Source organism: Eleutherodactylus coqui, chromosome 13 (genome assembly GCF_035609145.1).
Source record: "Eleutherodactylus coqui strain aEleCoq1 chromosome 13, aEleCoq1.hap1, whole genome shotgun sequence".
Lineage (NCBI taxonomy): Eukaryota > Metazoa > Chordata > Amphibia > Anura > Eleutherodactylidae > Eleutherodactylus > Eleutherodactylus coqui.
In genome coordinates this window covers 27,601,435-27,619,377 of record NC_089849.1, presented here as the reverse complement: position 1 = coordinate 27,619,377, position 17,943 = coordinate 27,601,435, and the positions used below count along the sequence as shown (strand labels likewise).

At 45.9% G+C, this 17,943-nt stretch overlaps 1 protein-coding gene across 1 annotated transcript; it reads right to left on the bottom strand.

Moving 5' to 3' along the window:
• Window positions 1-840: 840 nt before the first annotated feature.
• METTL2A (methyltransferase 2A, tRNA N3-cytidine) lies at window positions 841-17,943 on the bottom strand. The gene is made up of 9 exons (XM_066586437.1): window positions 17,493-17,943; window positions 15,209-15,300; window positions 13,935-14,146; window positions 13,495-13,544; window positions 12,286-12,346; window positions 6,682-6,821; window positions 6,262-6,368; window positions 4,397-4,462; window positions 841-1,382 (listed from the first exon to the last, which is right to left on the bottom strand). Exons 1-9 carry the CDS (start codon window positions 17,729-17,731, stop codon window positions 1,207-1,209), a joined length of 1,143 nt encoding a protein of 380 aa, XP_066442534.1. The 5' UTR covers window positions 17,732-17,943; the 3' UTR covers window positions 841-1,206.

Sequence of the window (17,943 nt, the reverse complement as noted above, 5' to 3'; positions counted from 1 at the left end):
ACTCTCTCTGAATTATTTTAGAGATGTTTTTGTGGACCGGGAAGGTATGTTTGCGCCTCTCCCCAAGTCCACTGAATATCTCATCCTGTCGGGTCCGCGGCTCTCTGGGCTGTTCTATTTTTAACGTAGCCCTAACTGATTTAATTAGTTCCGTCAATTCATCTTGATGGAACAAATATTTCCTGTAGTCCTCCTCCTCTGAGGACTCTTTGGCCGCCTGCTCCTCTTGCTCTGATCCGATGGAGTTCTCGGAATCAGAAGACTCCTCGGGAACATATGCCTTTCTTTGGCGTTTTGCTGGCGGTGCCGGCAGTGACGTTAGAGCTGATTGAACCTCTTCCTTCACCAGCTTTCTAACGTCATCCAGGAATCCCCCCGATTCCTCTCTGACTAGCCTAGCCACGCATGCCTTGCATAGAGGCCTCTGATACGTGGCTGGCAGTCTCGTCCCGCATTCCACGCACTTTCGCAGTTTTGTTCTGGGGGGGATGTCTTTTTTTATCCCCCTGACAAACAAAGCATTTTTGCGGGTAAACATGCAATTTTTCCATACACAACATACTGGATATTTGCATTGTATTTTTGCCGCACTGGCTACTTACGGCCGCTGAGGCTGAGGTTTCAGCTGTCTCTGGGGCTGGAGCACTCATCTTTATACCAGTGCTGCAGACACCCTGCGACCTGTGATGCTGGTGTTCTGGCTTCTCTACCAGCTCCTCTCATAGATCCTGCCTCCTGGCAGGACAGGAAGACACTGAGGAAAGTGGGGAAGGGGGGGAGCTTTTAACCTCTCAGTATGTTCCTGTCCTACCAGGAGGAGGCAATCTCATTGGTGCTGTCGTGGAGACGACTGGGGGAAAAAGCTTTATTTAAATAAACTAAAAACAAAAACAATTTAAGAACCGGCTGTCGAGGAATCTGCCCCGAGAGGCGAAACCCAGCAGCAAGATCACATGAAAGGTTAGGGTATGGGAGACATCACATTGTTCCATAAACGTCATACATTGGCCGTCTTTTTATTCACTTCCCGTAAAAAGTCTGGGGGTTCAGATGGTCCTTTTGGCAGCCATGGCTTATTCTTGGCACAGAGGTTATCCATGGCGAACGGAAGGCCAATGATGAACGGTCTCAGCATCCGATACGTATTGTATATGGAATATGGTCTCTTTAGCGGAACAGTAATGTGCTTCACCCGGTGGCAGTGTGTCATGGTGAGGCGTTCTCTTGGTGTCGGGTTTGAGAGTTACCAGGCTTGCGGTATTTGCACTGTATCCACACACGGTACATAGTCAGCTGTTTGCCGCGGTTTACCTGAAGCCTGCGATCCACTGTATTTTGTACTTTCTCCAAGCCGGCAGTAGTGAACAAGTCTCCAAGTTCATCTGGGATCAAAAATAAATATATCTAGTTACAAATCAAAAGGCTCATCAGTACCATGAGTTACCGATCCACAATGCCTATTTCACATGGGCCGATTCTCGTTTGCCCGAGCTGGTGACGTCATCGCCAGCTCATTCTGGAGTATACAGGACTGTACGCTCCATAATAAAATGTGGGCTCTGATCTACTGTATGTATATGTCACTTTAAGGTTTTATTGTTGGTCAAACCACACTTTACTTCTTCAAGTGTCAGCCTAAACTAGAGGAGTCAGTCAGGAGATAGGCAGCCTGTGATTGGTAGATAGGTCCTCCGCACGAGTTGGTCAATAGAGGTTAGTATAAAATACACGGGAGGAGTTCAAAAGGGGAGTCCAAGACCAGAGGAGTTGGAAAAAGCAGGGATGGAGTGCTAGTAAGAAGGAGCAGCAACTGTGAGACAGTGTGGTGGGAAGGAGGAAGAAAATGCGAGTTCCCAAAAATTGTGTAATATCTTCAGAGAAAGTAAAAGGAGCTAAAGAGAGAAGTTTCAGCAAGATAGAGAAAAGACAGAATCAGAAGAATCAGCAAGGTCCAAAAGTAACTGTAATGCACTAGAAGAGAAGCTTTGTAATTGAAAGAATAGAACAAGAAAGAAAGAAAAGCAGGAGGGCAAAGCATAGAGGACAGAAAGAATTCCCGTGCTCATTTACTGACAAAGGAGCCCAATACTGATCAGATAGGATGTCTGCACTTCATGCCTGTACTTGTTCAAATCGTTGTACTAGAATTGTCTAAGTAAAGTCTACCTCAAAGTAAGGAATTCCGACTGAATTAAAGAAGCTGGAAAGTCCTTTTCTCTTAAGTAGTAAGCTATTTCATGTTTTCACCGTTTATTCTTCCCCCTGGAGTCCCTTCCCACCACCAAACATCTGCACTGAGGTACTGCACTACACTTCAGGGGACAGAAATGTTTTATTTTATTTTTCCATTATTTTGTCAGGGACAGGCGTCAAGAACTTGACAACCAGCATCTTACCCTGCCAGACTTTGCAGGTAGCACCCAAAAGGCCAATTTATTATTTTTAAAGTTGCATACCGCCGTCTGTGCGTGAGGTATGCAGCTAGGCCACAGTGACTACCACCATCGCTGCCCATCCCGCTTCACGGTCTGACTGGTTGCAATTCGCGCTCGGCTAGTGTGTTTAGACTGCACGATTCTCGTTGAGAATTGTGCAGTTCTCGCTCACTTGTCATTATGTGAAACATTGACTGAACAGCGTTTAAACTGCCTGACAAGTGAATGAGGTGCAGAAGCCACAAGTAGGAGAAAAGAGGCGGAATGAATGAGCATGGCGACAACTTACTTTATTTATTTTTTAAGAACCAGCGAGTGTGACACGTTTCAAGACAATGTCTCTTTCTCAAATACATCTAGATGCCGAAGACCGTTCTTCACATATAATAAAAGCCAAAGCAGTTTTACCAAGTGATCAGCAGGCAGAACCTACGGAGCCGCTGTCAGCTGACATGTCACTTTCACTCCTTGAACCTATATAGCCCTAGGGCATACAGTGTCGCTAGGTTAGCAGCACCTTTCACAGTCTCCTGCATAGTCGTACCTTTTCTTCAGAGCTCTGCCCACCCCGCTTTTTGTTCTTCATGACTCACATTGAGTAATATGGCCATATAGTTTAGATCATATACCATCCAATATGAAGTCCTGTCCAGTGGTCACTTACTGCATCTTCCTAGCCCCGGATGCGACATCACATCACAGCGGTAGGAGAATATTAGTGGATTTTCCTTTTCTCTGCCTGCACTTATTTTGGTAACCAAAACGGTTCCAGAACGCCCCTCTAGAAGGGGTTGTGCTTGAGAAATTAAAGTAGCTGTAGGAAGGGTTAGGGGAATAATGTTCGCTTTGTAAAAATTCGGTGAAATCCCCCGCGGCTCCAGCAGTCTTCTCGGGTCATGGTTCACTGTGCTGCAGCAATGACTTGCCAACCATGCTAGTGTTACTGATGAGGCCAGCGATTAGCTGCAGTGGGCATGAGGAAGTATGGCACATAGGGCTGGGTGATCAACTGAATTTGCCTTTTTAATTTTCTTCAAAATTGTGAAAAATCGATATTAGCCTTGCCCGTGTGGGATGAGGAAACCGCAGCCAGACAGATAGAAAGGAGTGGAGGTGGCCAGGAGAACAGCAGATGTTGCAAGTGATGGTCGAAGGGGAGAGAATCTTTTGTCTAGTATGAGAAGGAGCTGAAGTGACAGGACGCTATCCGATCAGATAGAGATATAGATATATACACACATACATACATACATACATACATACATACAGGAGTGCGTGCTAGAATGTCTGCTGTCTCCATAGGATCAGTGCGAAGCTCATCTGCTGCGCACATTAATCCTCTGACTGCTCAGTGCAGCTCCTGGGACATGTAGAACACTATGGTTTTCCCTTTGCTGTTTGTAGCAGGTTCTATAGCTTTTCCACTAGATTTTGACGTGCAAAATTCAGCTATTTTTGCATTGCTGTTTTCATCTAAAAGGGAAATTTGTCAGCTCAAACATGCTATCCAAACTGTAGGCATCATGTTCTATAGAGCGGGAGGAGCTGAGCAGATTGATATATAGTTTATGGGAAAAGATTTAGTAAAACGTCTGTTTTATTCATTTCTATCTCTGCACATCCTGAGCTGAACAGTCCAGTGGGCGGTCCTAGCAGTGATTGGCAGCTGTGAATGACTGTACATACAGAGAAGGCTGTCAATCACTGATAGCTCCGCCCATTGGACTGTTCAGGTCAGAATGTGCAGTGATAGAAATGAATAAAATACAAGTTATACTGAATCTTTCCCCATTGAACTATATATCAATCTGCTCGGCTCCTCCGGCTCTATAACATGATGCCTGCAGATTGTGAGCTCGAACATGCTATCCAGACTCCCTCTAATATGATCCATTTGTGGGGTCTGAAAGTGATATTTTTCCAATAGGACATGTTTATTTGGGTCTAGCATAAAGATCTACCTTGTGTAAAGAAGTAGACTCTTGTCCCATCTCCTCGGACATAAAAGTTTTCAGAAAGACAGCGCCCTGTAAGATTATAAAGCATACATTAGCGGGGAACAGCGAGATCCCCTTCACAATAAGATCATTAAAATACACTTTGATTAAAAAAAAAAAAAAAAAAAAAAAAAGTGACAAGTTTCTAGCCCAAGTTAGGGCGCCCACCCACTGGCGTTTTTTTTCCCTGCGAAATTCGCAGCATTTTTTTCTCTGCAGGGGTCTATGGGACTTGTAATGTTAAAATCGCGATCGCGCAAAATCGCAATTTACCGCGAAATCGCGATTTTGGGCGATCGCGATTTTAACATTACAAGTCCCATAGAGCCCTGCAGAGAAAAAAATGCTGCGAATTTCGCAGGGAAAAAAAACGCCAGTGGGTGGGCGCCCTTAAAGGGATGATAATCCAGTGACATTAAAGTGTACCTGAGTTTTAAGATAGCTCTTCAGAATAAGCTGCCGTGTACATGAGGAATAACCCTATTCATGGTCATTATATAACTTGTATCCTGCAATTTGCTCCGCTGGAGGGTATATATCTGATTCTCCATCCTTTAGGACTGGTGGGAGGAGCCTCTGCTGTGTTCTATAGATTGTTTTCTAAGAACTACAGAGATCTTGCTCTCCATCTGTCTTTTACACACGCAAATTTAACTTCATCGTGTAGGAGTGTACAGAAAGATTTAGCAGTGTACATCGTGTATAAACAGCAGATCTCATCTTTAGCTCTACTTGCAGATCTCGATGCGTGTCTCTCCCTCCTCCTCCTCTCTGCATAGAGTTCAATGACCATGATGACTCATCCCCTGCTCTGCTGTCCTATGGCCAATTGGCAATTAAGAGCTAGCAGACAGTGAACAGCAAGGCAGGGGGAATATACGCAACCATAGAGAACAATGGGCTCTATCGCCTATATATGTATGCGTGGCAAAATAGAACATGCTGCGTCCCTTTATGGAAGTCACGCAGAACTGTGTAAGGCAATGTAATTGATTGCCTGTAAATTACCACGTATCACGCGGGCATACAGCGCATGCACAATATGCGGTAATCATATGCCTGTGTGAGCCAGACTTAAATAGCAGTTTTGCTACTTATCACACTGGCTATCCTATAAGCACAAGTTATTTGAAAAGTTAGTGACCCCATACATTATCTCCTATCCACAGGATAGGGAATAACTAGCTGATCAATGGGGGGGGGGGTCTGACCACTGGGACCCTCACAGATTGTCAGAACAGGGGTCTCGCGTCCTCCCATGATCGGCCACCACTCCATTTATATCAATGAGAGTACTGGAGATTATGAACTCTGCTATTTTCGGCACTCCCATTGAAATGAATGGAGCGATGGCAGAGCATGCACACTGCTGCCCCATTCGTTTTGCAAGTCTCTCAGGAGACACAGGAGTCCCGTTCTGGTAGTCTGTGGAGGTCCCAGCGGTTGAACCCCCACTGATCAGCTAGTTATCCTCCATCATGCGGATAGAGGAAAACATAATAGCACCAGAATACCCCTATAAAGAGGTTGTCTGGGATTAGGAAAATATGGCTGCTTTCTTGCAGAATCATAAATATCCTTGGGTAGATTTTGTCTGCTATTGTAGTTCAGACTCATTAAAGTCAATGGGGTGGAGCAGCAATACCACACACAACCTATAGAGAAGTATGGCGCTGTGCAGTCCTCATTAAAACTCTACCGTTTTCTGCACACAGCTCATATGCAGATCTGTTTCTCCGTGGTTGCAGACTACAGGATTGTAAATTTCAAATACTGAATTATGCATTTAAGACCCTTCATGTCATTATAGTAGACTGACAATATGGTACCTTTTTTAAAGCGCAGCTGAGCCATGTCATACCGGCCGTAGTCCCGCAAGAGGATGCAACCGCCTGGCTTCAGCAGCTTGCTCAGACGTGTAATGGCATCCTGCATCCTGTATAAAAATAATGGAAGCAGCGATAGGGTTAAACATGGAGGAAATATGTAAGACACCTCAAAAAAAATCATATCAATTTCTGACGGCTGGGGGTCCGACTCTCGGGCCCAGAATGGAGAGGTGCTGTGAAGCTTTGACTTTAGTGTATAATAGACACTTTACAAACTTGTAAGAACTTCTATTCAGTCACAGAAGTTAGTGATCAGCGTCGCAGTCCTGCAAGCTCAGCGCTAAACCTGCAGCTGCAGTCATTCATATCCATCTCCGCGGCCCGACGCTTGAATGACTCCACATTATACAGGTCACTCACTTGCTAGGGAGGATGGCAGAAAGGACGAAGATCAGGACGACGGCGTCCAAGCTCTCCTCGGGAATAGGGTAAGAGGCGCTCTGGTCTGAGAGGTCATGGACAAAGGCCAAGCATCGCGATGGGTCATAATTAGGGTTACTCTGTATAAGATAAAACAATACTAAAATATAACACTAACTAATATACACTCATTGGCAAAAAAAATAATAAAGTTGTGCACCTGAATAGAAATATTGGATTGTTGCTAAACTCAGCGCAGTTATGTCTCAGAGAGATACGGTATGTAAAGGGTTACAGTTGTGGTCTGATAAGACGCTGGGTCTTACCACCAGAGGCCATAAAAGGCCTCCAGAGGCTACTTTTGTGTAGTTGAGCTCTTAATGAGAGAGCGTTGACTACTAGACACTCCTCTACGATGCATTCGAAGACATTTTGCCCAGTTAACAGACTTTGAGAGTGGCGCATCATTGGAATGAGAGAAGCTGGATGGTCATTACAATGAACTGCCCACCACCTAGGCCGGTCTGACCAAGCTGTTAGGAGGAGCTGGGAGCAGTGACGGCGCGCACACAAGGCGAACCTCCGGACAGACCATCGGTAGAGAGGATAATCCGCCAACAAGCATGAGCAGATCCAACAGTTTCATTGTCCATCACCTTCATTGCTGGCTCCTGTCTCTGCCTGGACCATTCCCGGGCAATTAGCAGAAGGAAATGTGGTGTCACGGTGCCCATTACATGTCCTGCTAACATCCCAACGCTGTTGCCTTTGTTCGCACTGGTGTTGTGAATGAGAACCCTGGATGCTATGGAACTAGAACTGTATCATCTGTAGCAATGAATCCAGGTTCTGTTTGGGCATGGATGATGGACGTGTTCAAGTATGGAGGCCTTGTGGGGAGAGCTTCTAGCCTGCCTTTGCTGTGGAGCAGCACGCTGCTCCCTGCTGGTGTGATGGTCCTAGGGGCCATCGCATACGACAGTAGGTCACCCTTAGTAGTGGTACGAGGGACAGTGACAGCTCAGCGATATGTTCAGGACATCCTGCAGCCACATGTGCTCCTCTAATGGCGGCTTCCAAGAGGCAGCAGGATAATGCCCGGTGGGGGGGGGGGGGGGGGGGGGGCACAGGAATGTCCCCACAACATTGTCACACTTTCATGGCTGCCCGGTTAGTAGCGTTATCATTAATCGATCATTTACGGCACACTCTGGGACGTCAGCTTCGGCAACCTAACCTACAAGTGTGCAAGATCTAGAGGTCTAGTTTGAACACCTGTGGGCAAATGTGCCCCTGGATACCATATGAACCCTGTATGTTTCCATGCCCGTCCATATATCATCATGTATCCAAGCTAGAGGTGGTACAACAGGGTACTAGAGCCTCCATGCCTGCCTGTATCACATCATGTATCCAAGCTAGAGGCGGTACAACAGGGTACTAGAGCCTCCATGCCTGCCTGTATCACATCATGTATCCAAGCTAGAGGCGGTACAACAGGGTACTAGAGCCTCCATGCCTGCCTGTATCACATCTTGTATCCAAGCTAGAGGCAGTACAACAGGGTACTAGAGCCTTCATGCCTGCCTGTATCACATCTTGTTTACATGATAGGGGCGATACAACAGGGTACTAGAGCCTTCATGCCCACCCGGATCACATCGTGTATCCAGGCTAGAGGCATCCTGACGGGGTACTAGAGCCTCCTCTGAATTGTACAGTTTTCCCCATAAACTTATCCTTTCGCTCTAATCTTATAATCACTGACTTATATCATCATTATAATCACACATAGGATGTTTTATCCAATTCCAACAACTCCTCAGTGCATTATTTTTGTCAGCGAGTGTACATACAATGTGTATTTAACCCCTTCATGACATGGCCTATTTTGGGCTTAAGGACGCAACAATTTTTGGCGGATTTTCTTATCCGTTTATCAAAAGCCATAACTTTTTTATTTTTCCGTCGACGCGGCCGTGTAAGGGCTTGTTTTTTGCGTGGCGAACTGTAGCTTTTATCGGCGTCATTTTTGGGTACATTAACTATATTGTAGAACTTTCTTTTTTTTTATGATAGCAGGGAGAGAAAACGCATCAATTCTGCCATAGATTTTTTTTTTTTTAAGCGTTAATCATGCAGCATAAATGAGACATTCCATTTTTTCTGTGGGTCGGTACGGTTACGATACCAAAATTCTTACTTTTTTTTAGTTTTTTGCACTTTTCTGCAATAAAAACCCTTTTTTTGGAAATCTTTTTTTTTTCTAAATCACTGCAATTAGTCCTGTAACTTTTTTATTTTTTGATGTACGGAGCTCTATGAGGGCTTATTTTTTGCGAGACGAGCTGTAGCTTTTACTGGTACTATTTTGGGGTACATAGGGCTTTTTTGATCACTTTTATTGCGTTTTTAGTGAGGCAAAATGCTAAAAATTAGCATTTTGCCTCAGTTTTTCAGCGTTTTTTTCCGTGCACACAGTCAAAAGCACGTGCATCTTATTGTACGCGTGGTTACGGACGCGACAATACCAAATATGTGGGGTTTTATTTTTTTTTACCTTTTTTTATGCTAATCTGAGAAAGCATTAAAAAAGTTTTTTTTTTACTCTTTAAATTCATTTTTTTAATCTTTGTTTTTTTTTTTTTTTTTACAACATTTGTGTCCCCCTGGGGGACTTTAACCACTGCCCTGATGATCGCTGTCATAAGGCATGGCAGAGCTATTGCTCTGCCATGCGTTATCGCTTATACAGCGATCTCAGGCACTGGTAATAGAGGACGCCAGTGTCTGGCGTCCTGTTACCATGGCGACAGGCCGGGCTCTCGCGATAACATCGCAAGAGCCGGCCGGAGACACAGAGGGAGCGCGCTCCCTCTGTGAACTCTTTCCCTGCCACGATCTACTTAGATCGCGGCAGGGAAGGGGTTAACAGCGGGGGGGGGGGGGGGGACACACACACATCTCCGATGCCCCTCCGCTGTTGCAGCGGGACGCCGGCTGTGACTGACAGCCGGCTCATATGTGATCCCGCGCTATCTCCAGGACGTAAGTTTACGTCCTGTTGCGGGAAGTACCCTGCTGCCAGGACGTAAACTTACTATGTCTATGGCACTGGAGGGAGGTGACAGGTTAACCAAGACCCCAATGCTGCACAACTTCTGGCATCAAAATCCCAACATTATCAGGAAATCTCACAAGATATAAAATTTTCCAATCTTGACGTACAGTATAAGCTTGTAGGTGCAGAGGCCAGGACGGCTGTTAGTAGCCATGGCAAAGTATTAAGACTCCCATCACTAAAAGGCCAGAATTACGGATAATCAATCCGCCAGCAAATGAAATTGCAGAAACAGCCAAACTGGTTGTGCCAAGAAGTTTCCAAAATACTCACTTACACTGAAGTTATAGAACGTTCAGTTCGTCTGTTTCCGTAATCCCATCCACCAGTGATCACAGAATTCGGACTGCTATTCTTATGTCTGCCATGACTGGCTGCGATGGTGATACCCCTTAAGTGTATTTTAACTCCTTAGGCATGTCACTAATTTTAAGCTCATTAGCACACAAAGATAAATCGATCAAAGGATAGGTTTTTAGCGATTGTTTTGCATAAACTGCTAATGGACACTGATGTCCATTAGCAGCTTATCACCTGCATTTGCATGTAAATGAGCCTCTGGAGCAGCATGCAGAGAACAGCAGGTGGTCTGTTCTCTGCATTCAGCTCCTTTGATCTGCTATGTGCTTTCTGCTGAAAACACTGTAATCAGCAGCTCCCGTGGAGAATACAGCACCATGTACAGCAAACAGCATGCGGTTTGTATTATCTGCTCTCCGGCTGAACGATGGACTTTATGCTCGCCTAAAAATCATCGATCAGTCGAACAGTGAAAGATGGGAGCATTTATACACAACGATTATTGCTCAAGCGATCGGTTTTGAGCTAATTTTTAACCATAATCGTTGCATGTAAATGGGCCTTTAGCCGTAGAGGGACTAGATCACCAAATTCCTATTTTATGAATTAAAATTAGATAGACATTCCAATTTTCTAGTCTGTTTTTATCTTCAGACTATTGTTTTTTATTATCCTGTCTATACATGATTATGAGGGGCGGCCATCTTTCCTGAACTAGATTTAACAGCAATTAGATAGGCTTTACAGCAGCTTCATGGGCCATTCACACAATGGACAGGAAGAGACCCATTGACTTGTATGGGAGAATGTTCTAGACATGCTCTGTGACTTGTGAAGGGGTTCTTGTGCAGGGAGGGGAGTAGATAGTCACAGCTTACACCTCTTGTGAATGGAGGGTCCTGTGTTATCTACATGTGGCCTCACCTCTCAGTGTAATCCTGCCTGTGATGTTAGTGAGAAGATGGCTGCAAAGCTTTCTCTACAGTTCAGGAAGTGACAAGATATTCGACTCGGTGGTCAGTGGGAAAATGCTGAATTTTAGGATTTAAAAAAGAAAAAAAACGCAACAAAAATTCTTTTTAAAATATGTTTTAACACAAAAATGTATTTATATAATAGGTCATTATTTTTTTTGGTGGGGAAGGAGGGGGGTGACATTCCCTTGAAAGTGGTATCCCCCAAGACTGACTTTTCTCACATATCCTATGCATAGGTGATAAAAGTCTGAATGGGCCGAGACCCCCACTGATCCCTAGAACAGGGGTCCTGTGTTCCCTTGTCCTCATCGTGGGCTTACTGCACCCCCTGCAGTGATATAGAGCTTGAAAGGAACAGCGGGCAAGCATGCACAGTGCCGCTCCATTCATTTCAGCAGGGCTGACGGCAGTAGCATCTCCAGGATTCCCACTGAAGAGTAACGTAGCGGCACCGAGCTTGTGTAACTACCACCCCATTCAATCTCCTCCTCACGGTGGGGGATGCAGTGAACCCGCAGTGAGGAAGACAGGGAAACACGAGACCCCCGCTGATCAGACTTATCACCTAACCCGTGCATAGGTGATAGAAAGTCAATCTTGGGAGCACCCCTTTAAGGAATGGCGTTCATAACGTTCCTTATTCTTCTTCAGTGCTGCGTTATGAGACAGTATTTCGCGGGACGAGTTGTAGTTTTCATAGGAATAATATTGGGGTATGAAGAATACAAAATACATTTTATTACCATTTTTTTTTTGTTAAAGGGAACCTGTCGCTACTGATCAGCATCATAAACTAAGTTAGGTAGTATCTTTATCCTGTGGGGTCAGTAGGATTGTGTTGGTACCAATTTTATATAGTTTTTATGTTCTACAACTTTTGCAGAATAAACACTTTACTTCACTGATCTGTTCCTACGTCAATGCAATCCAAGACCCGCAACATTTTATTTTCCCGTCACCATGGCTGTACAACGGCTGGTTTATTGCGAGATGTTCTATGACAAACACGCAAAAGTTGTTCATTCTGCTGCAATATCGGTCTTGTGTAGCAGCTTCATGCACGCCCCTCGGGATATGTAGTTAGCAGGTTAATATCCACTGATATGCAATATAAGTAGGCTAATAGGCAATATACACAGTATGCAAATATAAGGCCTCCCTCGTTAACAGAGTTGGGTGGTTGCTCAAGTCCTCAATAGTTCGTACCTTTACAATCTCCACTGCGGTGGAAGAAAAGTCGCAGCAGTATACAAACAGGCCGGGGTCACTGTAGAAGAAAGCACAGCGGTCATTACCTGCTCACACCATAGACAAATAGATCTACCATGCAATATCTTTTATTTGATTGTGTCAGTAGGGGGCAGTATACGCTCTACAGAAAGCAGCAGTCCAGTTACAGAGGAGGAGTTACAGGCAGCCATCGATTTTGGATTCTAATTTTGTAGGGTCATATTATATACACTGAATGTCCACTTTATTAGAGACCCCCCATCTAGTAGCATTTGGACCTCCTTTGGCCTTCAGGACTGCAGCAATTTGCCATGGCGCCCATCCCAGGGGTGCCAAGAAAACATCCACACCACTACTCCACCTCCTTAAACCTGACATTCATCTGATCAGGTGATGGGTTTACACTGTTCAATAATACAACTTTTGTGCTGTTTTGCCCCCTGGAGTTTCGCCTTTCTGTTTCTCTGCTGCTGGAACTGGTCGGCTGCTGTTATAGCCAATCCGTACTCCAGAAGGGCGCGTTCCATGTTCAGACATGTTAGTGGGAGTACCAGTTGTATTTGGTTACAGTTTGCCTGACTGTGCAGCACTTGTTCATTGGAATGATTCCTGACATCCTCCTCTGACCCCTTTCGTCGACGAGCTGTTTATGTGCACAGGATCTCCTTGATAACACCATTCTCTGTATACTCTCCACACCATTACACAAGAAAATCCCACATGGTTGGCAGTGACATCCTTGCCCTGCTAGTCTAGTACCGATGACCCGGCCTTGTTGGAAGTCGCTCAGATCGCTGGATTTTCCCATCTAATGTGGATTCACACAAACTGATAAACGGAAAACTTGTCCTGTGATTTTATTCTGCACTCCGGGGTCACGGGGAGAATTTCCATACATGGAGGTTCTAATTGTGAAAGGGTCGGGGTCACTAATAAAGTAGCCATTCGGTGCATACAGTTGTATGATTGTATACAGTATATACACATACACGCAACATGAAGCTTTTTGGAAACTGAAAGATTTAATGTAACTTTGCTTGCAGTAACTACAATAACCTTCTCTCACTCGTCCGGATGTGATGCCTCTACCCATCGGCTCCATTCAGTACACTCCTACAAACTACAACTCCTATTCTAAAAAGGAGCCATTCCAGATACTACTGAAAATAGTAAAAAGTTACTTACTTATTTGTCTGCAAGATGGGAAAGACTGTATTTCCTACTCCGCAGCCCACCTAAGAGCAAGGAAAAGAAGGGGACATGAACAAACAGGTTGTTATGAAGATGGAGCAACTGGTGCTATAAGGTAAAGTACGAGGCAGCAGTGCCCCAGACAAGGGCAATCAGCCCATATAAACAGGCAGTCGTTCACCTATGAGCAACAGCCTGTTTACTCTGAATGGAGGCCGGCGGCTGGAAGAGACTCCGACCCGCTGCAACTCCATTCAGTGAATGATATCACTCCTGTGTGACCGCATAGGAGCCATAATTGTTGGGACGACTGTTAGGCACTTAAGCGTCCACCAATCGTCCCATGTACAAGGGCCCCAGGACAGCAGCTCCCTCTATGACATCTGTATAGCAGTAAGGTGGTGTGTTGAATTGGGTTGGGTTATGGTCAGTACCTCCAATATGCGGTAAGTGGCTGAAGATCCTGGATAATCCTTGCTCTTCTCGGAGTCCGATCTCTGTTCTCCATCTACAGCCGCCTGACTCTTGTGGCCAGAAGACAGTTCAGGGAACTCTGTAAAGAGCCATTGCCGGTCTTTGAAGAACCTGTTTTCATGGATGGTGTAGAAGTCGTCCCAGAAGCTGCTGGCTTTATTCTCATATTCCTCTGAAACCAGAGAAAGAACATCGGTGAAAAATGGTGGAAAAGTAAGTAAACTTTCAGAAAACTTCTGACATGTAATGGTTTTCACTGGTGGGAGTCTGGGAGCCGAGACCCCCACAATCACGAAAACGAAGGGAGAGCTGTGCCTCTTGGACTTTAAACCTTGGAGCAAGTGTATAGACATTCTATTGATTCATGCAAGGGTTCAAGCAGAGCCGATCGGGTGCAGTGCTCAGAATTCTGCCCCGCTATTTTAGCCATCAGTGGGGGTCTCCGAACTCGGATCCCCACTGATCAAAACTGATAACATGTCAATATGTCATCAGAAGTTTTAGAAAAGTTTAGTTAACTTTAAAAGAGGAGTTGTCATGTTACAGCTGCGTTCCTGCTGACTCCCCCCCCCCCCCCCCCCCCTCTACACCAAGTTTGCCCATACTGCCTCCCCATAGTCATTATTTGGTCAGGTGGGTGTACAGGATCAATGGTTGACATATAGTTTAATTGCCAGGGAACAATAGAGATTGGACACGTGACAGAATAGAAGGGTTAGACTCCTTATCTAACAGGAGCCAGTGTGGGCAAACCAAAGGAAGTATGTACAGAGAATGGTGGTCCCATGTCCCCCATCTGCCTCACTGTACTCCCCACAAAGAATAGGAGATTGCATGGAGTGGCGGTTGCACAAGGGCGGTGACGCTCCCTTGATTTTCAATAGAACTGCCGGAGGTGTCCGAGTGGCAAAATGAATGGAGTGTTGACCAGCATGCTCTACCAGCACGCCATTCAGTGTGGGTGGGATAAGCATCCTTGCAGCGACGAGGCAAGGGGGGCACGAGACCTGCAGATAGGGGATAACTTGTAATTCTGGTACAACCCCTTTGATGCTTTCTAGTGGACTGACCGTTAACAGGCACTATGGATGACTTGTCCTATTCATAAATGTGAATACACACGGCTCAGGTCTGCAGATGTGGAGCCCACCAGGGATAGAGAACTCCATAAACATGGCCTGACCACAACTCGGCAGATCCTGGAGGCCCGGGAGCCCACAGAGCTGACAGTCACCTTGCTGCTCCGCTGGAAGCGGCTGAGAGCTGTTCTCCAGGACCTTCTTATGAGCTGCGGACTGCTGCTCCTCCGACCACTGGACGTTGTCCCTGTAACACACAATCATAGCATCAGACACGTTGATTATCTGTGTACACACATGAACGTGCAATACTGGTGGGTTAAGGCCTCATGTCCACGGGCGGATCGGATTCTTCATTCGGAAGCCTGCAGCGGAATCTGACCGTGCCCGCGGCCCAGGACCCTGCTTACCTGTCTGGGGCTTCTATTTTCTTCACCGCGGATGTGTGCGGAAGTGCCGGCCGGCGCACATGCGCGGTGGAGTTTTTTCTTTAGCTCTTGCTTTACCGCGGAATCCGCAGACCATCCGCAATTGAATTGCGGTCAGGGCGGGGGATCAGATTGTTTCCATTGACTTCAATGAAAGCTGACCTTGTGGGATCCGAACTGTAATGGAGCAGGCTGTGATTTGTTTTCCGAACCAAAAGATCCACATCCGCATGCTTCATTATGGGCGGCTTGATTTGTGGATCTTCCGCGCAGGTGATCCACGCAGATTCCGGAAATCGGACTCGCCCATGGACATTGGGCCTAACTGCGCCAAACGTAGCTTAGAATAAAATGGCTGAAAACATATTCAAATCTCCCGACAATGAGCTGCAATTAAAACAGTTGCAAGATACGTAAACGAGGCTGTAGTGTATGTTCGCACACAGCGGATTTTCCACAAGAAGGAAATCTGCAGCCAACCCACACCGTTTGCCGCGGGTTTTGATCTGATCTGCAGCTGATTTCACCCCACTGAATTGAACTGGTGAAATCTGCTGCAGATCCACATGAAAATCCACCCCCGACGGTACAGATTTGGACGGGGATTTCTCCACTGCAGAAAATCCAAAGTAAATCCTCCATGTGGGAACATACCCTAAAGGCTGTGCCAAAATATAAAGTTATCCCCCACCCAATCCTTTCACTGGGAGCGCAGCAGACGCTTGCACACTTCTGCTCTGCAATTTTTCGCGCTCGCACTGAAATGAATGGAGAGGCGCTGTAGATGCGGGCTTGCGCTGCACTCACGCAGAAACCTTCGGGACCCCATTTCAAAGTTAAGGGATAAACTTTATACCTTGACACAACTCCTTTAACCTCTAAAGGACCAAGCACAGTAGATGTGCAGCACTTGGTCCTGGGCTTTAGGCTAACTTCACATGGGCGATCATGATATGGGGCCATGAATCCCGCACCCATATCAAGCTCCCCACCATGTGAATTCTCGGAGGATGCGAGGCGCTTTCATGACCAAACAGCCCTGCATCACTTCGGGGAAGTAGGGCATCTCCCGGCGCGGTTGTCACAGCCACGGCAGAGAATCGCGGAGTTTCTGCCATTGCTTTCAATGTTGTCGGCGATGTTGCGGTCAGCCCCACTGAATACAATAGGCGATCCGAGATCTCGCAGCCAGATAGAACATGCTGCGATTCGTTTCCCACATCACATTGCGGTGCCGTGCAGGAAAACACCGCTCATGGGTATGACCCCAGTCAAAAGCATGGGGCTCATATTTGTGAGGATTTTAACATAAATAGACTAAATTAGAAAAACTATAAATTATTATTTTTTAAATCTCTTTACCCCTAATAAAAGAAAAATAAATAAAATTAGCCCCATGTGTCATGGGAAAAAAATTATTTTGGTTTTAAGAGCTGAAGGAAAAAAAAAAAAAAAAGGCTGGTAAAACCACCAAACTGGTAAAATCCCTAAAAAAAGTATCTGTTCCTTTAGGTACAACACACCCTGGTTCTTAAGGGGTTAACCAGTGACCACATTCACATTCTACAGCTTTCTAATACACAGTGAGGGGCAGGGTTTCCAGTAACTTACAGCAAGCAGAGGTCTTGATGATAGGAAATAAAAAACACAATGGCGGAGATCTACCAGGAGGAGAGCGAAGGAAAAGTGGAGGGATACTTATAGCAACACATTTATAACATCACCGCACAGTGATAAGCTGGTGCATCGCCAAGGAAACCGCCGGCTGCCACACTATGTCCGAATGAATGGACTCTACGGTGTAAATATATATATATATATATATATATATATATATATATATATATATACATACACACACACACACACAGTGAAGTCCCTGAGCAAGGGCCGCTCTCTGCAGTGATCCTCAGTGGACTGGCCCTTTAAGGTCCCATATATAAGAATTATCAGCCTGGTGGATCATTACTACCGATCTTCATGGCTTCTATCCTCACACATCCCGGCTTACCAGGCGTTGTGCTGGAAGACCTGACTCGGATCTCTCAGATGCCGATTACCGAACGGCGGCCTTTTCCCGTCCATGCCGGAAGTAGAAGAAACCGTTGCCGTGGAGACGGAGAACGCTCTAGTGAAGGACCAATCAGCCGCGGGAAAGAGGCGGGCCCAATATAGTGCAAGCCAATCAGACATCGAGACACGCCCCCACAGGAAGTGGACGTGTTTGGAGCGCACACGTGTGACCGACATGGCGGTGGCTTATAGTTCCGTGCGGAGCCGCTGACAGCTGCAGGCACAGCGACAGATCTGGCTAAACAGCAGGCGGCTACTCCCCATTACTGGGAAGGACGGTGTTGCCCCCTGGCGGTTTAGTCCTGAACAGTCCTAGTGTTTAGCTGCTTCAGTGATTAAATACCAGTCTCTGAAAGGAGCCGCGCGTCCACAGGCATCCCAGAACTCAC